General features: G+C 48.1%; 1 protein-coding gene across 1 annotated transcript; it reads left to right on the forward strand.

The window, feature by feature from the left end:
* The first annotated feature begins 15,169 nt into the window (after positions 1–15,169).
* LOC132571215 (zinc finger protein 436-like) lies at positions 15,170–21,286 on the forward strand. Its single transcript, XM_060237936.1, has 3 exons — positions 15,170–15,916; positions 17,800–17,920; positions 20,050–21,286. The coding sequence occupies exons 1-3, from the start codon at positions 15,200–15,202 to the stop codon at positions 21,147–21,149; spliced, it is 1,938 nt and encodes a 645-aa protein (XP_060093919.1). The 5' UTR covers positions 15,170–15,199; the 3' UTR covers positions 21,150–21,286.
* The last annotated feature ends 4,275 nt before the right edge of the window (positions 21,287–25,561 follow it).

Genomic DNA, 25,561 nt, shown 5'->3' on the forward strand with positions numbered 1-25,561 from the left:
AGACATGAATGTCAGATGTTTGAGAGGAGGGAGGGAGGGAGAATAATAAGAAGAAGATATTGGATTTATATCCTGCCCTCCACTCCGAAGAGTCTCAGAGCGGCTCACAATCTCCTTTACCTTCCTCCCCCACGACAGACCCCCTGTGAGGTGGGTGGGGCTGGAGAGGGCTCTCACAGCAGCTGCCCTTTCAAGGACAACCTCTGCCAGAGCTATGGCTGACCCAAGGCCATGCTAGCAGGTGCAAGTGGAGGAGTGGGGAATCAAATCCAGATAAGAGTCCACACAGGGTCTGGTTCAGTATAAGGCAGTTTCATATGTTCATATATGTTCATGAAAGCTTGTGCCCAGAACTACACCAAACTGGCTCTCTGGAGGAAGGAAGATGAATGGAGGGAAGAGGGAGGAGAGGGAGAAAGAAAGCAACTTTAAATGCATTATCCAAGCCACCACCTGGCTTGGCTTGAAGAAATGATTTAAAGAGAGAAACTCCTTCTCCGTGCTGGACAGTGGGGGCTTTGAGAGCCACACAATATGTGTCAAAGAGCCACATGTGGTTCCCTAACCCTGCACACAGGCTTGACTGCACTATCTAGTGTGATAGGAGAGAGATCTCAGTTTGTGGGGACCTGACCCCGGGGAGCCCCCCTTTCCATCTGAGAAGGAGGAGTGTTTGCGTCCCATTGGGACTGTCAGGGCTAAAACCAAATTGCGTCTCAAGGGGTGTCCCAGGTGGTGGTGGGAGATTTCGCCTTTGTGCTTTCCCTGAAAGTAAATTCAGGTGGGCAGCTGTTTTGATCTGAAGCAACAGAACTGAGTTTGAGTCCAGTGGCCGCTTTAAATGAGTCTGGGGATAAGCTTTTGTATCTAAAGAAGTGAGCATGCACTTCTAGGGGAGGGACGGTGGCTCAGTGGCAGAGCATCTGCTTGGAAAGCAAGAAGGTCCCAGGTTCAATTCCCGGCATCTTCAAAAAAGGGTCCAGGCAAATAGGTGTGAAAAACCTCAGCTGGAGACCCTGGAGAGCCGCTGCCAGTCTGAGAAGACAATACTGACTTTGATGGACCGAGGGTCTGATTCAGTATAAGGCAGCTTCATATGTTCATATATGTTCATGAAAGCTTGTGCCCAGAATTCTTTGAAGTGTGCATGCAAACGAAAGCTTATACCTAGAATCAGGGCCTTTTTTTGTAGAAAAAGCCCAGCAGGATTTGCATATTAGGCCACACCCCCTGGTATCACCATTGTTTCAGATAGGGCTTTTTTATAGAAAAAGCCCAGCAGGAACTCATTTTTATGTTTTATTTAGTAGGCTTCTATTCCACCCTTTCCCGTAAAAGGGCTTATATTCCACCCTTTCCCATAAAGGGGCTCAAGGCAGATTTGCATATTAGGCCACACCCCCTGACACCAAGCCAGTCAGAACTACATTCCTGTTCAAAAAAAGCCCTGCCTAGAATGAAACTTTGTTGATCTTTAATATGTCACTGGTCTCTGACTTTGTTCTGTTGCTTTCCTGAAATAAATCTTTGTTAAGGAGTGAGTGGTATTCCCCTGAAGTAGGAGGAGGTATGCAAATATTTCCTACCCATTGAAAGTGCCTCATTTAGCTTGAGGGGATGTAATATAGCAGGGGTTGCCAATGCACCCGGGAGCCACCGGTGGCTCTTTCACCACATATTCTATGGCTCTTGAAGCCCCCACCACGCCATCGGTTGGCTTGGAGAAGGCATTTCTCTCTAAATCACTTCTCAAAGCCAAGCCAGCCAGTGGCTCAGAGAATGGATTTAAAATAAAAGTTACTTCCTTTCCACTTCTCTTCCCCTCTCCCATCTACTTGGCTGCATGCTTCCCTTCTTTCCTGCTCTCAAAAATCTGACGTTTATGTCTTGCAGCTATCAAACATCTGATGTTTATTCTATGTGGCTCTTACGTTAAGCAAGTATGGCCACCCCTGTAATATAGCAAAGATTGCCAGCTCTAGGGTGGCCAGACCGTCCCGGGCACCCGGGAAAGTCCCGGTTCTGGCCCCCTATTCCCGCCTCCTGGGCTGGCTATACCGGGACCATTAGAGGTCCCGGTTTAGCCAGCCAGAGAGCCGGTGGGCCGCCCGCGCGGGCGGGGAAGGCGGCGAGTGAGGGAGGGAGCATCCCTGCGCGTGCGCAGGGCGATTGGCGGCAGTGTGGCGGGCTCTGCGCATGCGCGGGGACGCTCCCTCCCTCCCTTGCCGCCTTCCCCGCCCACGTGCGGGGCCCGGCGGCGGTGGCGGAGGCCGGGGAGGCGACGGAGAGGCCGGCGCTGGTCGCTGGAGGGCCTCCAGCGACCAGCCCCGGCCTCCCCGCCGCCTCCCCGGCCTCCGCCACCGCCGCCGGGCCCCGTGCGCGGGCCTCCACTGCAGGCAGAGGCCGGCGCTGGTCGCTGGAGGGCCTCCAGCGACCAGCCCCGGCCTTTCCGCCGCCTCCCCGGCCTCCGCCACCGCCGCCGGGCCCCGTGCACGGGCCTCCACTGGAGGAAGGAAGGAAGGCCGCCACCCGCCCTGGAAGAAGGTAAGCAGGCAGGCAGGGAGGGAGGGGGCCGAAAGCAGGGGGGCGGCTGGCGGGAGGGGGCGGCCTTCCTTCCTTCCTTCCTTCCCTCCCTCCCTCCCCCCCTTCCTCCCTCCCTCCTTCCTCCCTTCCTTCCTTCCTTCCTTCCTTCCTCCCTCCCTCCCTCCCTCCCTCCCTCCCTTCCTTCCTTCCTTCCCTCCCTCCCTCCTCCCTTCGGGGGAAGCGAGCTAGACTGCTGTTCTTTTGAGGGGTTATAGAGTGTTTCGAGCCCGTCCCTGTGGCATCGGTCCCATCGTTGTGGGGCCCAGGGGGCCGGCGCAGCAGCACGCTGAAGCAGCCTGTCGGTCACTTCCGGGTTCCTGTCCTGCATCTCAACCTGTGTTATTAGTGACAGGCTGCTTCGGCGTGCCGCTGCGCCGGCCCCCTGGGTCCCACAACGATGGGACCGATGCCACAGGGATGGGCTCGAAACACTCTATAACCCCTCAAAAGAACAGCAGTCTAGCTCGCTTCCCCCGAGCCCTGCCGCCATAAGCCTCAAGGGGGCTCATTTTGTGGCATCTCCCGGCGGGAGGGTGGCACCCGCACGGGACACATATCAAATGAAAGAGGGGGCACAGGGCTATCAGAAACAGCCGGCGGAGGGAGTCGGGAGACCACCCCACTGGGGGATCCACACCCCGAAAGTGATGAAGGTGGCGCAGATAGAGCCAACAGAGCAAACAGGATAAAATAAATAGGCTGCATTATGCAGCACAGTCTCACTGGAATCTCACTGGAATCTCACTGGCTTCTCAGCGTGGAACCCGTTCTCTCTAGTCTTCTCACTTTGAAAAAAGTAAAAAAAGAGTTTTATTTAACTTTATTTCCCCCTTTCCCTCTCTATAAATAATCTTGGTGTTTCCGGCAGTGATATTTGGGGGATTTTGGGGACGTCGCAGGAAGTGCTGTGAAGTCACTTCCTGTTTCCAGCAGGTGGCGCGGGGGAAATGATGTAACAGGAAGTGATGTCACTTCCTGTTTCCGGCGGTGGCATGACATCACCGAAAGTGACGTCACCGGGAGTGACGTCACTTCCTGTTTCCGGCGGCACACGCGCTCCGCGCGCACGCACACACATTCCTTCCCCCCTCAAGGTGTCCCTGGCTGGCCTGCAGAAATTATGGCCACCCTAGCCCAGCTCTGTGGTGAAAATTTCCTGGAGCCTGGGGGTGGGTGGGGGTGGAGCCTGGTGAAGGCGGAGCTTGGTAAGGGGAGGGACCTCAGCTGGGTATAATGCCACAGAGTCCACTTTCCAGAGCAGCGTGTATATCCAGGGAAACTGATCTCTGTCATTTGGAAAATTCTGGGAGATCTACACTGCAGCCTCCAATTGATGGTTGCCAGTCTTACATAGCTGGTGATTCCTCCAGTATCAGAAAGATCCTGAATCTCCCCCCAACAGCCATCTTTTATAGCTTGTTCAGTCCCCTTTTAGTGGGTTGTTGGAGAGACTGTCCAAACTGGCAAACTCAGGTTTTGGAAAAAAAAAAATTAGGAAACCCTCTTTGTTCAAGATGAGGTCTGGAGAATTTGGGTCATGAAGGTAGCTTTTCAAGGCGCCAATCTTTTATTTACGAACGTTGCTATCTCTGGCTTTGGGTGGTGTTGCAAGCTGGAAAGGTTGTACAGCCGCATTGTTCCATGCAAATCCCCAAGAACAAAACCCACAAAATAATTATGGAGTCCAGGGCTTTTTTTTTGTAGCAGGAACTCCTTAGCATATCAGGCCACACACCCCTGATGTAGCCAATCCTCCAAAAGCTTACACGGCTCTTAGTACAGGGCCTACTATAAGCTCCAGGAGGACTGGCTACATCAGGAGTGTGCGGCCTGATATGCAAAAAAGTTCCTGCTGCAAAAAAAGCCCTGGGTCAACCCAAAGACAGCAAACATTGGGCCAGCTTTTATTTATTTCTGATAATTTATACCCTGTCCCTCCCATAAATGGCCTGGGGCGGCCACCAGGTGTCTTCAGCCGCCTTCAAGTTGCTACTTACTACAAATGTGGATGCTAAAAGAGATGGCAGGCAGGCAGGCAGACAGAGAGAGAGAGAGAGAGAGATGGAAGTGTGCATGCATACAATAGCTTGGTGTAGTGGTTAAGTGTGTGGACTCTTATCTGGGAGAACTGGGTTTGATTCCCTACTCCTCCACTTGCAGCTGCTGGAATGGCCTTGGGTTAGCCATGGCTCTCGGAAGAGTTGTCCTTGAAAGGGCAGCTTCTGGGAGAGCTCTCTCAGCCCCACCTATCTCACAGGGTGTCTGTTGTGGGGGAAGAAGATAATAGGAGATTGTAAGCCGCTCTGAGATTCTGATTCAGAGAGAAGGGTGGGGTATAAATCTTTCTTCTTCTTCTTCTTCTTCTTCTTCTTCTTCTTCTTCTTCTTCTTCTTCTTCTTCTTCTTCTTCTTCTTCTTCTTCTTCTTCTTCTTCTTCTTCTTCTCCTTCTCCTTCTCCTTCTCCTTCTCCTTCTCCTTCTCCTTCTCCTCCTTCTCCTTCTCCTCCTCCTCTTCCTCCTCCTCCTCCTCCTCAGAATTAAACTTGTTAGCCTTAAAGGTCCCACTGAACTCAAACTTTGCTGTACAACTTTTGTTAGTCTTTGAAGTGCTGTTGGATTCTTGCTCTTTTCTACAGCTACAGACAAAGTAACATGGCTACCAATCTCTCTCTCTCTCTCTCCAGGTTCTGTCTCATCTTTGCTCTGAGTAAACTTGAGTTTTTGACACTGTGACCAATTCCGCACTAAACCTTTAATCCTGGTTTAGCCCTGTCCCCAAACTGATATTCTACACAAGAATCAGGGAAACCAACACAATGATTCTGTGATTTTAGTGTACAATGTCGGCTTGGGGACAGGGCTAAAGAAGAATTAAAGGTCTAGTGTGAAATTGGTCTGTAACTGATTCCCAGAGTTTTCTCTTGTTGAGTTCCTATCTTCAAGTGATCATTCAGAGGCCACAATGAAGATACCAAACCCCACAGCCCCCAAATTAGAAGTAGTATCAGAGGGAAGAAGAAAATCCCCACATGTCCTCCAGAATGTGAGTATGGAGGAGTTCCTGCAAAGGATACCAGAAGATCTGATGCCTCAACAAGCAGGAGAGGGTTTCCTTTCCCTTGCACAGTGGGAAGCTCAGTGGCAGGAGTTCTTCAGGACAGTGGAAAACCCTCACTCTGGATGGGGAATCCCACACCTTCACCCTGGGAGGATGCCAGGGCCTTTCTAGCCTCATTTGAGCAAGTGGTCAAAGTTTGTCAGTGGCCCAAGGAAGAGTGGGCGACCCAACTCCTGCCAGCCCTCAGTGGAGAAGCCAAATGGCCTCTAATAGTCTGGGTGCCAGAGACAGAGAGGATTATGGGAAGGTGAAGGCAGCCATCTTGCGACAGGAAACCATGAGTTGAGAGAAACAGCGTGAAGAATTCAGGCATTTCTGCTACCAGGAGGCTGAGGGGCCATGAGGGGCTTACAGCCGACTGTGGGAAATGTGCCGTGGGTGGCTGAGAGTGGAGAATCACAGCAAGGAACAGATACTGGGGCTCTTGGTTCTAGAGCAGCTTCTGAGCATCCTACCGTCAGAGATCCAGAGCTGGGTGAAGGAAAGTGACCCCCAGAGCTGCTCCCAGGCAGTGGCTTTGGCCGAAGAGTTCCTCATGAGGCAGGAGAAGCAGGTGAGGCCTTTCTGCCTGGAGGTCCTGAGTGCAGGAGGACCTGAGATGGAGCTGTCCATATCAAAGAGGAGGGAGGTGAAAGGAAATGTCAGAGAGTGATGGAAGGGTATTTTGCCTTGTTTTCCTGAAAGTTGAAACTTTGGGGTAGACAAGAATTCTCTGTCAATCTAGGTGTCAATGTTTGGTTGTCTTGATGGGGTAACCCTCTCCCTGAAAGAGCAGTTTTTGGGGTTCCGGGTGTTCTAGATTCCTGCGCCCCCACTTGCCATCTCCACAGGGGACAAGCACAACTTAAGGCACCGTCTGCAGATTTTGACTAAAGGCTTTTCTGAGCTCTTATTTTTCTAACTTATGCGCTCCTGTTTCTTCGGGGGGTGGAGGGGTGGTTTCCCTGTTCTGCTCTTCTTTTCCTCCCTGTAGTAGTTGGTTCGATATTACATCAACTTTGTCTGGTATTATCTCCCTGCAGATTTAAACTGTGGGTTTTTATTCAAACATAAACGGATGTAATATTGAATCAACTACTATGGGAGCAAAACATGCAGGACAGAATCTCCCTCGAAGTTACAGGAACACACAAATAAGGAAAATGAATGTGGGGAGAAGCCCTATCTGTGCTTAGAGTGTGGAAAGGCATAAGATAGTCCTGAAGATCTCCTCCCCTTCTGCAATTCAGTTGGTGCCAACTTCGTTTGGGACTTTCTTGGTGGTGGCACCTTGTGTTTTTTTTTTTGCATGCTGAATTCAGTCAGTGACATATTTTGACCATTGAGGTCTGTAAAAAATGTGGTGGGATATGATCATTAGTCTATTGTGAACAGTTTTAATTCATATTAATAATAATCAGGGCTTTTTTTGAGCAGGAACACAGTTCCAGCTGGTTTGGCATTGGGGGTGTGGCCTAAGATGCAAATGAGTTCCTGCTGGGCTTTTTCTACCCAAAGCCCTGATAATCAATTAATTAATAATTTTATATTTTTGTTATGATTATTAATAATGGTTTTTATGACCTTTCAATATCAGCCACCCTGAGCCTTCAGTGAGGAGGGCTAGATGTAAGTCGAATAAATAAATAAACAAACAAATAATCCATTCTTGATTCTTCTGAAGGTAGTGACTGGGGATGTCCCCAAGGCAGGCCTGGATGAGGATGGGAGTGACAGGAGGAATCCCTCGATGGACATCAAGGAGGAGGAGGGCAGAGAGGTCAGCCCTCTTGGTAAGGAGGGATGGAGGGAGGGAGACCTTCTGGGACCTGAGATCAGGGAGTCTTAGAAGCTCCTTCTGGGTCTGAGCGCAGATGAGCCTCAGATGGAGCTGCAGTTATCCTTAAATAACAGATATTCCAGGGAAAGGGATTGGTCCTTAAGAAGAGCCTTCCTGGATTCTTTCCTATAGTGGTCAGCTAGATGCTACCAGCCAGGCCTTCCCTTTTGCCCCTTCCACAACACCTGACATTCATTACCCAAACCATGGTCATCCACTTAGAATCATAGAGTTGGAAGGGACCTCCAGGGTCCTCTACTCCAACCCCCTGCACAATGCAGGAAACTCACAAATACTTCTCTCTAAATTCACAGGATCTTCATTGCTGTCAGATGGCCATCTAGCCTCTGTTTAAAAACCTCCAAGGAAGGAGAGCCCACCACCTCCCAAGGAAGCCTGTTCCACTGAGGAATCGTTCTAACTGTCAGGAAGTTCTTCCTAATGTTGAGCCGGAAACTCTTTTGATTTAATTTCAACCCATTGGTTCTGGTCCTAACTTCTGGGGCCACAGAAAACAATTCCACACCATCCTCTATATGACAGCCCTTTAAGTACTTGAAGATGGTGATCATATCACATCTCAGCCGCCGCCTCTCCAGAACTTGGAACTGTGGGGTTCACTTCATGAGGTTCTTGCTTCTCTCTTCCTCTCCCCCGCAAGCAAATACATATTTTGGAGGAGACTTGGAAGCTCCTTCTGGGGCCGAACTCAGCTGTGGCTTCTTCCATCCTTTCAAGGATTGATCTGTCCCTGAACTCTCCAAACTCTCAAATTATTCTAGCCAAAAGGGATTTAAGCGGCAGGAAAAATGCCAAAACTCTCCCAAAGTTTGAGAAGAGCCCTACCAGAGCCGAGGAGACTAAAGCCCATCTAGTCCAGCATCCTCTTTCCCACAGTCAGCAGTGAGATGCTTCTAGGAAGCCCACAAATTGGACACGAAGGCCTCAAGCCTGCCCTGTTAACTGCCCTTCTAATGACTAGCCCTACCAACATCTTTTTGGGAGTCTGCCAAGCGTTTTTAGACAGTGGGAGGGGGCAGGTGGGGCTTTTGGATAACAAGGTATCTGTTGGGCCATTGGATATTTCATTGGCTGTGCAGGTTTTTTAAAATGCTGCTTTGGCAGCAGTTGCCAGAACACCGCAAGGATCTTCACTATGTGACTGAAGGTCAGTTGTGGGAAGCCATACTGTGGCTGCCTCTGCCTTCAGGGGCAGCCATTTTGTGGCTGTTTCTATTACACTGTAAAACTGAGTCCAATGGACTTTATTCCTCAGACAGAATGGAAGTGTGCATGCACACGAAAGTACACACCCTAAATAAAACTTTGTTGGTCTTAAAGGTGTCATAGAACCCTCACTTATTGCTTCAGATCAACATGGCTACCCACCTACTACACTTTGTCAGAATTCCAAAGATTCTCACAGGTTATAAAGTTGGGGACTCATAGACTAGCCATTCATTGCTTTTTGCCCCTGAACTTAGAGGTTCCACTAAGAGAAAATGACTGTGTTCTGAAGAGGAGCCCAGAATCTGATTTACAGTGTTCTTCTTTTAACTCTCTGCTGTGATGGTTGAAGGGAAACAAATACTCTTTAGTCTTTATAATTCACAAGAACATTAGTCTTTATAATTCACAAGAACATTCCATGACTTGCCAAGTATTGATTTTTTTTTTTGCTATTGTGGGTGATTTGACTATACAGTAATGTTTTGTTCCCCAGTCCCAGTGAAGGAAACACACAGGAGGGCTGGCAGGAGAGGATATTCCTCCTAAGGGTGGGAGTTCATGTTCAGGACAGGAGGAGGGAAGAGAATGTATATCTTGGTATATGGAGCCTCTTTATACAGAGGCAGTAAACCTCTGAATATCAGAGTTTGGGAGCAACATCAGGGGAAGACCTTGGTTTCCATTCCCTTTTTGTTGGCCCTCCAGAGCAGCTGACTAGTCACTGTGTGAGACAGGATGCTGGACTAGATTGACCACTGGTCTGATCAAGCAGGGGTCTTCTGATGTTCGTTCTTATGGCTCCAGGATCATCTGGCCAGGGAGATGGTATGATCACGTGTTCACTGTGGGGATGGTAAGTTCTGGAAAAGGCCATCTTGTATGAGTGGTAATTGGATCTCTCTCTTTATTCCAGCAGGTGATGTGGAGGCGAAAAAAAGTGAAAGTTGGTCGTGTGGAGGCGAAATTACCTGCATTATCATGGGGAAAAGTCAAGGAGGAGGAGACTGAGAATCCAGACAGACCAGAGAATCAGGAGGAAAGCCATGCAGTTGAGAAGAGGGACCAACCCATTCCTTGCCAAGCAGAGTACTTTGGGGAACTCTTAGCCCATCAAGAAGAGCCAACTGAGAATCTAAGAGACAAATACCTCAGTGTTGATGGAAGAATCCACCCATGGGAAAAACAAAGCAAAAGTGTGGAGTTTGGAAACTGCATGGTCAAGAGAAGGGATACATCCATTCTTTACCAAGCAGGGGACTTCTCCAAAATCCCCATTGAGGAAGAGATGCCACCTCAGAAGAAGAAGAACAAGGACGGAATCCATACAATGGGAAAGCAAAATGAAAACACCGAGCTTGGAAACACCTTCGTTTAGACCAGAAGTCATACTTCACATCATAGAATTCACACAGCAGAGAATCAATATGAATGCCCAGAATGTGAGGTCAGCTTCTCCAGTGTGACCAACTTTAATGTACATTTGCAAACCCACAGTGGAGAGAAGCCATTTCGGTGCTTTGATTGCGGAAAGAGCTTCAAACAGAAATCGCACCTTAGAGATCATCAGAGAAGCCGCACAGGGGAGAGGCCGCACGGCTGCTCTGAGAGTGGGAAGAGCTTTTCCCTTAAATCCAGCCTTGTCCGACATTAAGTAATCCATTCAGAGGACAAAAGGTTTAAATGCCCTGAATGTGGGAAGAGCTTCAGTCAGAAAACTAAACTCACTTTACATCAAAGGATTCACACGGTAGAGGAGCTGTATAAGTGCTCGGAGTGTGGGGTGAACTTTTCAAATCAAACCCAGTTTAATCTGCATCTCAGGATGCACCATGGGAAGAAACCCCACAAGTGCTCAGAGTGTGGAAAGAGCTTTCTATACAGAGCCCTTCTGCTATGACAGAGGTGGCCAACGGTAGCTCTCCGGATGTTTTTTGCCTGCAACTCCCATCAGCCCCAGCCATTGGCCATGCTGGCTGGGGCTGATGGGAGTTGTAGGCAAAAAACATCTGGAGAGCTACCATTGGCCACCCCTGTCCTACGACATCAGTGGATGCACACCGGGGAGAAGCCTTATAATTGCTCAGAGTGTGGGAAGAGTTTCTCTGCCAAATCGTACCTTGTTATTCACCAAAGAATTTATTCTGGAGAGAAACTGTACAAGTGCTCAGAGTGTACAAAAGGGTTTACGACATGTGATAAACTCACTGTGCATCACAGAAGTCACACAGGGGAGAAGCCCTATTCGTGCTTGGAGTGTGGAAAGAAATTTAGCCAGAAAAAATATCTTCAAAGACATCAAACTATCCTCACAAGAGAAATATTATAAATGCTCAAAAATGGGAAGAGCCAATCTCATGCTGTAGTAACTGTCTGAGACTCCACACAAGGTCAAATAGTTATTTATATTCTTATTTATTTACTTCATTTATACCCTACCTTTCTTTCCAATGGGGACCCAACGTGGCAGCCATTGTTGTCTTCCTAAGATCTTAGAAATATGTATCTGTGAGGAAATATATCTTCATATCAAAGGACAGTAAAGGACAGTAAAAGGCACAATGGTTCAAGTTCTGTGGATCACATTTTCATTCTCAGGTTTCCTCCAAGGAATGTACTAATGCATTACAAGTTTCTCCAGAGTAAAACAGTTAACATAAAACAGTATTTTGTAGGGATTTGTTTGTTGAACTAGGACTGACAAGATCTGGGTTCGGATGTCAATTCTAAGTTACCTTGGGCCAGCTATGCTTTTAGGGCCCAACCAACTTTGCAAGGTTGTAATGGAGGAGAGAACCATGTTTCAGCCCAGCCTACTTTGCAGGGTTGTTGCTTGGATGAGATGGAAGAGGAGAGATGCTCTGAGCATCTTGGAAGAAAGGCAGGGAAAATATAAAAGATACAAATGAGTCCTCATGCTAATGAGGAAAAAGTCCAGAAAAGGGCAACTAGAATGATTAAAGGGTTGGAGCACTTTCCCTATGAAGAAAGGTTAAAATGCTGGGGGCTTTTTAGCTTGGAGAAATGTCGACTGCAGGGAGAAAGTAGAGAAAGAAGTACTTTTTCCCCTTTCTCACAATACAAGAACTTGTGGGCGTTCAATGAAATTGCTGAGCAGTCGGGTTAAAACGGATAAAAGGAAGTACTTCTTCACCCAAAGGGTGATTAACATGTGGAATTCACTGCCACAGGAGGTGGTGGTGGCTACAAGCATAGCCAGCTTCAAGAGGGGGTTAGATAAAAATATGGAGCTATGAGCCACAGTGTGACACAGAGTTTTGGACTGGATGGGCCATTGGCCTGATCCAACATGGCTTCTCTTATGTTCTTATGAGAGCAAAAACTTCACAAGCTGTATTTTAAGATGCCAATTTATGTAAACTGTCTTGCACACTTTGGTGGGGGGGAGGTGAGGCATAAATGTATGAAATAAATAACTTGGTAATGAGTATATATCCTGGATCCAGGAGAGAGCCATTTTGTACTCATTACCAGTCTATGAGATAAGGTTGCCAGCCTCCAGGTGGGGCCTGCCTGGAGATCTCCCGCTTCTACAACTGATCTCCAGCTGGCAGAGATCAGCTCCCTTAGAGAAAATGGCTGTACTGCAGGGCGAACTCTATGGCATTGGACCATGCTGGAAATATATAAAAATGTTTTTATTACATATTTTATTTTTTAATATGTTTGTTTTTAACTGTTGTTAGCCACCCTGAGCCCATCAGGGAAGGGCGGGATATAAATCTGATAAAATAAAATGCTGAGACCTCTCTCCTCCCCAAACCCCATTGCTAACTGGTGTGTTTGCACAACTTTCCAGGTCACAACTTAACAGATTGCTTCAGGTGGATAACAGTGGAAAAGCAAGATTCAGTTCCAAAAGCACCTGAAAGACCAGTTTGTTTTCCAGGGCATAAGCTGTGTATCATCTTTTTCTGAATTCTCATCTGTCACTTTTACTAAAAAAGACTCCAGCCCCTTTCCTTGCAGAGATATAAGGGGAAAGGCATTTTGCCACAATGAGGGGATAGATTACATTTTTAATAACTATTGAAAGCTGAGAATTTGAAGGACCTGATATACAGCTCTTTACAACATTATAATGTTATTCAATTGCATCCCAAAAAGCCTGGGGGGGGTGGAAATCTGGGGAAGCAGCCTCGTGGAAGTCCTCTTGCTGCTGCATTGTATCAGCAAGCATAGCAACGATGGAAAAATTACACAGGCACGGTCCTAGGTTATCCTCATCTTTTCTGTATTCTGTCCCAAATTTGCCTTGCTACCATGCTTTGAGAAAGTTTACAACAAACCTGGGCTGGCACCCATTTTGTTGTTGTTGTTCAGTTGCACAGTCAAGTCCAACTTTTTGCGACCCCATGGTCCAAGTAACTCAGGCCCTCCTGTCTTCCACCATCCTCTGAAGTCCACTCAAATTCATGTTAGTTACATCAGTAACGTTGCCCAGCCATCTCATCTTTTGCCGTCTCCTTCTTCTTTTACCTGCAGGCAGCATGATCTGAATCTTCCTAGTCTAACCACATTGATATTATTTTCCCTGACACAGTCCTCACACTGGCTGTTCTCCCCCCACCCACCCCAGCTTGTTTTTTAAATCAGCAATTGATGTATCATTATAGAATTATAACAAACTTGTAATAAGGCTTGTTGTGGGAGAAATACAAGAGGCACTAGAAATTTGCTATGGGTGCGTTCCATGGCCTTGGGTGGGGGCAGAGGGAGGGAAAGGAAAGATAGAGGGAGGCAAGGTATGTCAAAAAGGCAGCTGTCAGGAAGGGAAATGGAGAAAGTGGGGAAATATGGGGTAAGTTATCAGAGAAGGGGAGATTTTGAGAAAGAAGGGATGGGGCAAAAGAGAAGGCTTTTGACATACCTTGCTTCTCTCTATCTTTCCCTTCCCTTGCCTCCCCAGCCCCCTACCCCTCTATGAAACTTACCCATAGCATATTTCTAGTGTCCATTGTATTTCTCTCCACATCAGGACTTATTACTAGTGAATACATATTTATGATCTGAATGCGGTTTTCAGTAACAGTAATGAGTATCTCATGACCTTATATTTGGGACTCTTTGCAGTCTGCAACATAGAGTTTTATCTCTTTTTCGGCACCCTTGATTTTCACTGTCAAACAATGCCTCTGTGCGTGACAAGAGTTCCTTCCATCACCACTGAGCAACTAACAGTCAGTCCTGTCACTTTGGGGTTTAGAGAACAGAGTTTTCCCAGTTTCAGTATATGTGTTTCTGAAGCCCGCAGGAGAACAGTTTCCCCGTAGGGTCTCAAAAAACAAAGCGGGGGGGACGGGACCCTCCAACTCCATGGGGGGGGGGGAGTCTATATTCATTAAAACGAGGACGCTTTTTTCTCTACAAGGACTAGAAAGGGTTAAAGTGAAAGAGTTGCCATTCCTAGAAAGGATTTATGAGGAAAGAAACTGTCAGGTCCTTCAATTTCCTCCTGGGGGGGGGGTGTCTGGCTTTGCTTGCTGGAGGACTGATGCTGGAGCCGAACCAGGGAGGATCCCGAAGGGTAAAGAGCTGCGGGGAGGGGCAAGGGAGGTTCGCCCTGGGATGGGCAGGCAGTCCTGCAGGGGGGTCTCTCTGGGTTCCACGTGCAGAGTGGGGTGGGGGAGGAGGTCGGGCTGACCCTTTTCTGCAGCCGAGGAGGGTTGCCAGTTCTTTGTAACTGAGATTGGGACTGCAGCCAAGAGCTGGAGGGGACTATTTTTCCCTCCAGGCCGGCAACAGATCCCACCACTGATTTCTGCATATCAAAAACCTCTCTGCTATAGGTCCAGGGCCGGACCCGCTGGATTGGTTGGCACCCCTAAATTGGGCATCACTCTAGAACCTGGGAAAGGCAAGAGAGGGTGTCATGGTCTAGGGAGGGAGGAATGGAGCTGGTTCTATGGAGAATCTACACACACACAGCCCCCCCACACACACACACCCACCCACCCCCGGTTGCCTACTGTAATTGAGAAATTATAATTGAGCCCAAATAACATGGTCAGGAAAGGCTCTGGAGAACCACTGTCAGTCAGAGCAGACATCATGAAGGTGAAATCTGACTCCGTATAAGGCAGTTTCAGTGCAAGTCTCTGTAGGAAATGGAACATGCTTGCTGATGCGATGTTTTTTGTGTTCTTTGGGAGAACGATGTGTTCATGCAGGATAAACCAAAAGTTCTGATTCCAAACTTTAAACAGAACCGTAAACATCTTAAAATTTAAATGTAGGCCTTCAATAGAAAATGATATATATGTACTGCTGTAGCTTTACCAGTAATTTTATGACCTGGAAAATCCAAATAGGAGCCACTTTTATCCATTGTCACTTTTTCTTTCTTTTCTTATCTAGGGGGAAGTCTAGTCTACAACGCTGTCATTTGTTTTCAGATTTTTATAGGAACAACTTATTTGAATAGTCAGTCAGTATGAAATCAGAGGAACCGAGCACCACAATGAAGAAGGCATTTGAGGGGATAGGAAAATCCCCTCACGTCCTCCAGGCTGGGAGTATTGAGGAATTCCTACAAAAGAGACAAGATCCAGTGGATCAGCAGGCAAGGGAGGGATCCCTTTCCCTCACACACTGGGAAGCCCAGTGGAAGGAGTTCCTCAGGACATTGGAGAACCCTCACACTCCATGGGGAATCCCTCCCTTGCCAGAGAAACCTTCCCCTTGGGAGGATGCCAAAGCCTTTCTGGCCTCCTTTGAGCAGGTGGCCGAAGCCTGTCAGTGGCCCCAAGAAGAGTGGGTGACCAGACTTCTGCCAGCCCTCAGTGGAGAAGCTGAGCAGGCCTTCAACAGGTTGCATGTCAGAGACAGAGAGGATTATGGGAAGGTGAAGGCAGCCATCTTGCAAGGAGATGCCCTGAGTCGGGAGAAGCAGCGTCAACAGTTCAGGTGTTTCTGTTACCAGGAGGCTGAAGGGCCACGGGGAGCTTACAGTCGACTGCGGAAAATGTGTCATGGGTGGCTGAGAGTGGAGGATCACAGCAAGGAGCAGATCCTGGAGCTCTTGATCCTGGAACAACTGCTGAGCATCCTACCCCCAGAGATCCAGAGCCTGGTGAGGGAAAACAGCCCTCAGAGCTGCTCCCAGGTGGTAGCCCTGGCTGAGGAGTTCCTTTTGAGGCAGGAGAAACAGGTGAGCTGCTTCTGCTGTACAGTCCCGAGTCTGGGATGCAGTTGGGTCATGATCTCTTTCCATATCAGGAGGGTGAAGAGAAATGCCATGGGGAATGGGCTGGTCTGGGGACTTTGTGGGTGAAGCTTGGAGACTTTGTGAGTGGAGCCAGAAGACATTGGGGGGTGATTAACACATGGAATTCATTGCCACAGAAGGTGCTGGTGACTACAAGTATAGCCAGCTTCAAGAGGGGATTGGATAAACATATGGAGCAGAGGTCCATCAGTGGCTATTAGCCACAGCGTATTGTTGGAACTCTCTGTCTGGGGCAAGGGATGCTCTGTATTCTTGGAGCTTGGGAGGGGCAACAGTGGGAGGGCTTCTAGTATCCTTAGTATCCTGGCCCCACTAGTGGACCTCCTGATGGCACTTGGGGGTTTTTCTGCCACTGTGTGACACAGAGTGTTGGACTGGATGGGCCATTGGCCTGATCCAACACGGCTTCTTATGTTCTCTGTTTGCACTGCAGTTATTTTTAAAAGTTGGAAAACAACCAACCAAACAGCCTCCGTGAGCTGGTCTGCCAGAGCTCCCCTTCTCAGCTGGTGGGTCAGCTTGATTCCACCTTAGACTGGATGTGGCTCAGTGGAAGAACTTCTCTTTGGTATGCAGAAAGCCCCAGGCTCAGTCCCTGGCATCTCCATGTAAAAGGACCTGGTGATATGGAAGACCTCTGCCTGAGGCCTTGGACAGCCACTGCTTGTCTGAATGGACATCACTGACCTCAATGGACCAAGGAGCTGATTCAATATATGGCAGCTTCATGTAACCTTCTTTTTCTTCATTTGTTTTACAGTTCTGGGCCCCAAAAACATTCCTCAACAGTTGCAGTAATCTAGGAAATTCTGTCCTAATCTCCATAAGAACATAAGAAGAGCCCTGATGGATCAGACCAGTGGTCCATCTAGTCCAGCATCCTGTCTCACACAGTGGCCAGCCAGTGCCTCTAGACAGCCAACAACAGGGCAGAGAGGCCTAGGCCTTCCCCTGATGTGGCTTCCTGGCTCTTGGCTTCAGAGGCTTAGTGTCTCTGAATGGGGGGGTTCCCCTCAGCCACCATAAGCCCTTGATGGATTTATCCTCCGTGAATCTATGTAATCTCCTTTTATAAGAATTTAAGAAGAGCTCTGCTGGATCAGACCAATGGTCTATCCAAATCAGCATCTTGTCTCACACAGTGGCCAACCAGTTCCTCTGGACAGCCAACAACAGGCCATAGAGGCCACGGCCTTCCCCCGAGGTTGCCTCCTGGCTCTGGGATTCAGAGGTTTAATGCCTTTGAATGTGGAGGTTTCCCTTGGCCATCTTGGCTAATAGCGATTGATAGACCCATCAGCCATAAATCTGTCTAATCCTCTTTTAAAGCTGATTATTCCTGCAGCCATCGCTGTATCCTCTGGCAGCAAATTCCACATTTTAATCACTCTCTGTTTAAAGTAGTATTTCCTTTTGTCAGTCCTGAACCTACTGTCCATCAGCTTCACTGGATGCCCTCGACTTCTAGTATTTTGGGAGAGAGAGAAAGATTTCTCTTTGCCAGCTCTCTCCTCCCTATTCATAATTTTAGAAACCTCTATTATGTATCACCTTAATTGTCTTTTTTCTTGGAGCACCTTCCCTATGAGGAAAGGCTGAAGAGTTCCAGATGCTTCCGCCATTCCTCATAGAGAAGGCACTCCAACCCCTTCATCCTCTTGATTGCCCTCCTCTATATTTTCCATTTTGAGATACTTCTTGCTGTCAAACTCAATGTGGGGGACAGAACCCTCCCTTCCTCCCCCCCAACCCCCGTCAGTCAGTTTTGTCGCTCTGCCCTGAATGGTTCCTCTCTGTTGTTGCAGGTGCCCTTGGAGAACGCAGCTGGGAATGTCTGTGAGGCAGTCCAGGCTTTGTCTGAGGGTGAGCAGATACAGCTCTTGATGGGCATCAAGGAAGAGGAGGATGGAGAGCCCAGCCCACTGGGTAAGGGGGGATGGGGAGAAGGTCTTCTGGAGCATGAGATCTGTAGGGTTGCCAGCTCCGGGTTGGGGAATACTTGGGCATTGAGGGGGGGCAAAGTTTGATGTTCTTTCTGGGGCAGTGATGCTCTGTATTCTTGGTGCTTGGGAGGAGCAACAGTGGGAGGGCTTCTAGTGTCCTGGCCCCACTGATGGACCTCCTGATGGCACCTGGGTTTTGACCACTGTGTGACACAGAGTGTTGGACTGGATGGGCCACTGGCCTGATCCAACATGACTTCTCTTATATTCTTATGATGGGCCTGGCTGGCAAAAAGCCCTTTGGATTGAGGGATTTCCTCTCATGAGGTCCTGGCTTCTCCTCGTCTTCCCCCTCCCCTTCAAGCGGGTGTTTCTTGTTCAAGGACTGGGGGGAAAGCTACACGTGGCTTGGGTCTGAAATTTAAGGAAATCTTACGTGCTCCTGTAGGTCCTGATGTGGCTGCCACTTATGATAATGTTCAGCCACTACAACCAGAGAAGAAAAGCAAGCATGGTGTGTCCGGTATGAGGGTGGGTGAAGGAATGCCACACCCCCTCTCCAATTTCCCATTTAAACTAATATGGATTACTGTAGTACTCTTTACAAGGGGCTGCCCTTGACCCTAACCTGGAAGCTCCAGCTAGTCCAAAACCCAGCTGCAAGGATTCTCCTTGCGCTCTCTAAGAGGGAACATATTCGACCAACGTTACAACAGCTGCACAGGCTGCCTATAGCATACCAGGTTCACTTCGAGGTACTAGTTCTTACCTTCAGGGCCGTATATGGCCAGGGGCCAGGGTACCTGCAGGACCACATTTCCCAATATGTTCCGCAAAGAGCACTACAGTCAAGTTTGCAACATTGTTTGTTTGTCCCCGGCAGAAAAGATGTCAGGTTGGCCTCGACGAGAGCCAGAGCCTTTTCAACACTGGCTCCCAAGCTGTGGAGCGAACTGCCGGAGGAGATCAGGGCCCCGCGGGACTTGCTACAGTTCCTCAGGGCCTGTGAAACTGAGCTTTTCTTGATGGTTTTTTGTTAATACCTCGAGACTACCAGCAAGTGTGATCTAGCTCTCTACTGATGTTACTGTAAATAAGAACCATCTATGTTGATATGTTAGCAGCCCCATGGCGCAGAGTGGTAAAGCTGCAGTACTGCAGTCCTAAGCTCTGCTCATGAGCTGAGTTTGATCCCGGTAGAAGTTGGGTTCAGGTAGCCGGCTTAGGGTTGACTCAGCCTTTCATCCTTCCAAGCTTGCTGGGGGGAAAGTGTAGATGACTGGGGAAGACAATGGGAAGCCACCCCTTTAAAAAGCCTGCCGTGAAAACGTTGTGATACGACGTCACCCCAGAGTCATAAACAAGTAGTGTTTGCACAGGGGACTACCTTTGCCTTTATGTTGATATGTCACATGGCCACTACTGCTGCCTATAGCCTGTGGAGCTTTGATGCCTGTTTTATGGTATATTTCAGGGGTGGCCAAGGGTAGCTCTCCAGATGTATTTTTGCCTACAACTCCCATCAGCCCAAGCCAGCATGGCCAAAACATCTGGAGAGCTACCCTTGGCCACCCCTGGTATATGTTATTATTTTAATTGTGTGTAATTGTATTTATTCTATATGATCTTAATGTGTTATGTTGGAAGCTGCCTTGAGCTGTTTGCGGGATGGGCAGGATATAAATAAAAGGAAATAAATAAATTCCTATTTAGAGAAGAGCAATGAAAAAGAGAATGTATTCCCGGGCAGTGCCTGACTGGGCAAAAGATATGACCAGCTGTATGCCTCAGGGCTTTTTTTGTAGCAGGAACTTCTTTGCATGTTAGGCCACACACTCCTGATGTAGCCAGTCCTCCTGGACCTTACAAGGCTCTTCTTGCAGGATCTACTGTAAGCTCTTGGAGGATTGGCTACATCAGGAGGGTGTGGCCTAATATGCAAAGGAGTTCCTGCTACAAAAAAAAAAAAGCCCTGACATGCCTGAGTCAGGAAACTGGTTCTGACAGAGGACGCAAAATACGCACAGATCAGTTAAGAAGGATCAATTTGAGACTTGGCTTCTTGCCAGGGTGCTAACTGGATCTCTGTCTGTCTCTTTGTTCAAGCAGGAGATGGGCAGGAGAACAAAAGTGACGGGGTAATCCAGGCATCATTGTCAGGAAAATACAAGAACGGAGGTTTAAAAGGAAGCTTTGGGAATCCAAATGGACGAAAGGGTCAGGAAGAAAGATGCTTGCTGGAGAAGGGGGATAACCCCATTCCTTACCAGGCAGGGGGCTTTCAGGAATTCCAAGGCCAGCAAGAAAAACCACCGCAAAAGAGGAAGAACCTTAGCACACAGCTGAGAATCCATACCAGGGAAAACCCAAAAGAGAGCATGGAGTTTGGGAAGAGCTTCAGTCAGAGCACAAACTTTATTTCACATCAGCAGATTTACCCAGGCAGGAAACCATACACTTGCACAGTGTGCGGAGAGAGCTTCAGTCGGAGAACGGCTCTTACTTCACATCAAAGAATTCACATGAGGGAAGAGCCCTCGGAAATTCCAGAGTGTGAAAACAGCTGCAGTGGGAGATCACACCAACGACAGCAGCAGATAATCCACACAGGGGAGAAACTGTATCAGTGTGTGGAGGCTGAAAAGACGTTCAGCGACTGCATAAGCCTGACTGTGCAACAAAGAACACACGCAGAAGAGAAACGGTATAAATGCCCAGAGTGTGGAAAGAGATTTCGGTGGGCATCGCACCTTCGGCAGCATCACATAATCCACACGGAGGAGAAACCGTATAGATGCTCAGAGTGCGGGAAGGCCTTCCGCCACCGCATCAGCCTCACTGTGCATCAAAGAACACACACGGGGGAGAGGCCTTACAAATGTTCAGAGTGTGGAAAGACGTTTAGCCAGACCTCATCCCTCCAGCAACATCAGAGAACTCACACGGGCGAGAAACCCTATGAGTGCTCCGAGTGCGAAAAGCGATACAGCTGTCAGTCCCACCTTCAGCGGCATCAGAAGATCCACACAGGTGAGAAACCTTACAAGTGTTTGCTGTGCGGCAAGAAATTCGGTTTAAGCTCCCATCTTCGGCGCCACCACAAGATCCACACAGGGGAGAAACCGTATCAGTGCTCCGAGTGCGGAAAGAAGTACATTCAAATGTCAGACCTTCGGCAGCATCAAAGAACCCATGTGCTGCAAACCGCATAGCTGCTCTGTTTCCAAAAACTGGCCAGCAGCTTCAGGATGATTGTGGGAGTTGCAGTGCCAAAAATGAAGGGAATTGTAACATCCTGGCCTGGGTTGTCTCCGGAACATCTTTCTACTGTTTGCAACAGAAGTGACAATTTACTCAGTAGGAGCTAGGAAGATAAAGGCACAGACAGGGAGGGCAGAAAATATCTATTGCTTTATAGATCAAACACTCAATCAGGTGGCTTTCTTGAAGACAATGCTCATTAGAATATCACTATAGAGGAAGTCTCGCAGTTGTGCTATCACTTAAAATGTTTCAAAATCTCTTTGCTGCTCTACTACAGGCGTTTGTCTTTCAAATCCTTATCCTTGGAATGTTTACAAGCAGGGGTGGAATTCTAGCAGGAGCTCCTTTGCATATTAGGCCACACACCCCTGATGTAGCCAGTCCTCCAAGAGCTTACAAAGAAGAGCCTTGTAAGCTTTAGGAGGATTGGCTACATCAGGGGTGTGTGGCCTATGCAAAGACGCTCCTGCTAGAATTCCACCCCTGTTTATAAGCAGCTTCTCTCAGAAGGTATTTTGAATCCAGGCAAGGATACAAAATCCAGAAATAGAAATGGCATATAATGTTGCGGTTGTTAATGGAGCACTTACAATGATTGATGATGGCGTTCTGCACACAGGTGGGTCTCATTTGAAAGGATCTGGTCTTCTTGAACCACAAAGAGATGATAGTTATGCACTTGCAAATGAATCTGTAATGGAGATTGTATATGATCCTGCACAGCTTGGGTAATTCATATAAGAAAATGAGCCAAATTAAATATTGAACCGCAGGAACTTTTTTGTAGACATTACAGATGTTGTTTTCAGCGAGAAAGGAGGCATATTTTTCACGGATGCAGGATGGATATGTCTTTTTGGTTATAGTTCACTGAAAAAGTATGATTACGGTTGCATCATCAGTGATTGTCCCAGTTGTTTTGACAGGAGGCAGAACTGCACACTCAGTATTCAAACTACCATTAAACATTTCTGGCCAACCAACTTCTAATATCGGTAGAGGGACAGTGAAAGCTACAGTTGCAGCAGTGCAGACTCATAGTACAAAATGAGAGTAGCATATTTCACAAGGCTGCGTTAGAAGCTTTACACCATACAATGCAGGATTTGCAAAGAAATAACTGGAAATTACTTCCTGTTATTCTGCAAGGAACTAAAACTGATGAGTTGCAAGCTGGCATCCAATCTTACATTTGCAGTTATTTCCAAAAATGCTGCTTTGGGCGGGGGTGAGGGTAGGGTGGAACAACATGTGTACTAGCTGTTTACTCTATGGGTCATGAATTTGCAGAGAATCTCTTGAGATTAGGTTGGGGGGTCCTCAATAATGGTGCCCTTGGGTGCCATGGCAACCACTGAGATCTTTCCTGGTGCCCACCAAGTGCTTTTAGAAAGCGGGGCTTTTTCCTGGCAGGGCTTCTGATTGGCCGTGCATATTAAAAGACCTCCTGTTAACAGGCCAGCGCTGGGGGTTCTGCCGCCCCAGAAAAAACCCTGGCCTGTGCAAGGTCAGGATGGCAGCGGGCACGCTCAGAGCCGGACTCTGAGCCTGCCCACTGGCAGCCACCCCTGACTTTGCTGAGGCTTCCCGAGCCTTGGGAAGCTTCGGTAAGGTCAGGAAGGCAGGTGCCATGCACCCTGACTTTTCTGAGGCTTCCCAAAGTTTGGGGAAAGATTGGGAAAGCAGCGGGCGCGCTCAGAGCCAGGCTGTGAGCATTCTCGCTGCAACACCCCCCTGACTTCGTGGAGGCTTCCCGAGGCTCACCGAGGTGCATGAGGAGGGGCGGTGCCCTAGGTGGCTGCCTACTTGGCCTACTTCCACGTGCTGGCCCTGCCTGTTAAACAGAACTTCTGCCTGAACTGTTGAAGAGTTACCATTATAGCTATCCATGCATAGCCTCTCCAACTCAAGGCTCTGGTTGTCACCTACAAAGCCCTTAATGCCCTTGGACCTACATACCTGCAGGACTGCCTCTCCAGCTCAACTTTCTGAAAGTGCCACCCTACAAATGGGTAAAATCTGCAGCCGCTGGTTCATGAAAATTCTCTGTGGGGGCTTCTGTTATGGATGGGAAGCCATTTGCCTTAAGAAAATACTCACTGCCTGGGTGTGAATGCTGCCGTGAAAGCCTTAAGCTACGCTCGGGGAGAAGGGTAGTGAAGTGTGTAATGATGGAAGGGATGAGAACAGGAAGAGGCTTGCCTGATATGCAGGGCTTTTTTTGTAGCAGGAACTTTTTTGCATATTAAGCTACACCTGCCTGTTGTAGCCAATCCTCCAGGAGCTTACAGGGCTCTTCTTGCAGGGCCTACTGTAAGCTCCAGGAGGATTGGCTACATCAGGGGGGTGTAGCCAAATATCCAAAGGAGTTCCTGCTACAAACCCCCCCCCCCTGCTTATATGGCTAACGTTTAGGGTAGGGCAAGATGGATAGGTCTGAATACCTTCATCTTGGAACTTTAAAAATCAGTGGTGCAAAACACGGTGGGATTGGACAATGCAGGTTTGATGGACGGCAGAAGTCAGCCCCACAGAGAAAGGATTGGTCCCCCAAAGACCCTCTCAGCTGGGAGGCAAGGGTTTAAAAAAAGTCCATTTGCTTAGGGAAAGCATGCAAGAATGGGGCGGGGGGAGCAACAGGGAAGAGCAAAGACTTCTGATTTGCCAAGGCTCAGGATATCCTTTGCCAATGTTCCTGCTTCTTATTTATTTATTTATTTATTTATTTATTTATATTTAGACTTATATCCCGCCCTTCCCACCGAAGTGGCTCAGGGCGGCTTACAACATAATAAACTTACATAAATTTAGCATAAAAAACATTTACATAAGAAGATTAAAACAATAAATTAATAAGACATAAAAACATAAAAACCAGCGGTCTATTAAATGCATTTTAGTTCCATCTAAAAATGGAACTAAATTCTTCATGACCATTAGGGTTTGTGGGGGGAGGGCGATGCTAAAATAGCACTGTGTTCAAACAAGACTACTTAGCTGTTCTCTTTGGGGTTCATTTCTTATGTATTCTTGCAATGAAGCACATTGTGTTGGTTTTTTTCTGTAGTATGTATGCTCATCAATAGAAATATTTTCTGCCATAAGGTGGCACGAGTACATTGGGCCCTTGCCCATTTACCTAGACTTTTGGATATACTTGTGCTCACAGACTTTCATGACTCAAGGTGGCGGGAAGATTTGGGGAAGCTGAGATTTAGGAGTTCCTTGAGCAGCAGCAGTTTCCACCTGGACCCCCAAAACCTGAGGAAGGGGATTTCAGATAACTGTGCAACTTGCGCCACTGTGATCTCTTGGCCATTCACTGGCTTAAACCAAGTGGTGGGGTGAAGGCAGAGAGACACTCCTCCCCCAAGGGGAACATGATAGCTCCCATCTGCTAGAACTACGCAGATGGCCTACTAAAATCCAAAGCCATCCAGTTAGCTAGAGCAGTTTAGTCACTCTCTCTCTCCACTACACTAGTACATTATGTTTCTTTGAATAAACCCACCAGTATTGGTTTCTAAAAGCAAAGTCTCTCTGTGCAGTTTGTGTGGTAAACATTAGACCAGGCCATGCTGCTGTGCTGAAGCTCAGAAGGAGCACTCTGCTAAGCGAAGGTAAGGACAGCTGCCTGACCAGTCCAGCCATCCTAAACCAGACCCAACAAAAACATCCTCAGCAAAAACCAAGATCAGATAAGCCCCAAATCCTTCCCGCCGCCCTCCTTAAAAGATGCCTGCTATTCAGCCCCTCCCCCTCAAAGCTGTGGCAAACAGGCAGTTCTTGCAGGATCTCCCAAAGATCTCCAAGGAGGTGGGCCCTCTCACCTCTTCAGGGAGCGCAGCCCACAGAGCCGGAGCCATAGGGATGCCAGCCTCCAGGTGGGACGTGGAGAACCCCCAGAATTTCAACTCCTAGGGTTGCCAAGTCCAATTCAAGAAATATCTGGGGACTTTGGGGGTGGAGCCAGGAGACACTGGGGGCAGAGCCAGGAGCAAGGGTGTAACAAGCATGATTGGACTCCAGGGAAGTTCTGGGCATCACATTTAAAGGGATAGCACACCTTTTTAAATGCCTTCCTTCCATAGGAAATAATGGATAGGGGCACCTTCTTTTGGGGCTCATAGAATTGGACCCCCTGGTCCAATTGTTTTGAAACTTGGGGGGGTATTTTGGGGAGAGGCACTAGATGCTATACTGAAAACTTGGTGCCTCTACCTCAAAAAACAGCCTCCCCAGAGCTCCCAATACCTCCAGATCAATTTCCCATTATACCCTATGTATGAGAATCGATCTCCACATAGGGAATAATGAAGTGCTCAGCAGACATTTCCTTCCCTTCCCTCCCCCACCCCTG

The sequence above is a fragment of the Heteronotia binoei genome, chromosome 5 (assembly GCF_032191835.1).
Source record: "Heteronotia binoei isolate CCM8104 ecotype False Entrance Well chromosome 5, APGP_CSIRO_Hbin_v1, whole genome shotgun sequence".
In the NCBI taxonomy this organism is placed as follows: Eukaryota; Metazoa; Chordata; class Lepidosauria; order Squamata; family Gekkonidae; genus Heteronotia; species Heteronotia binoei.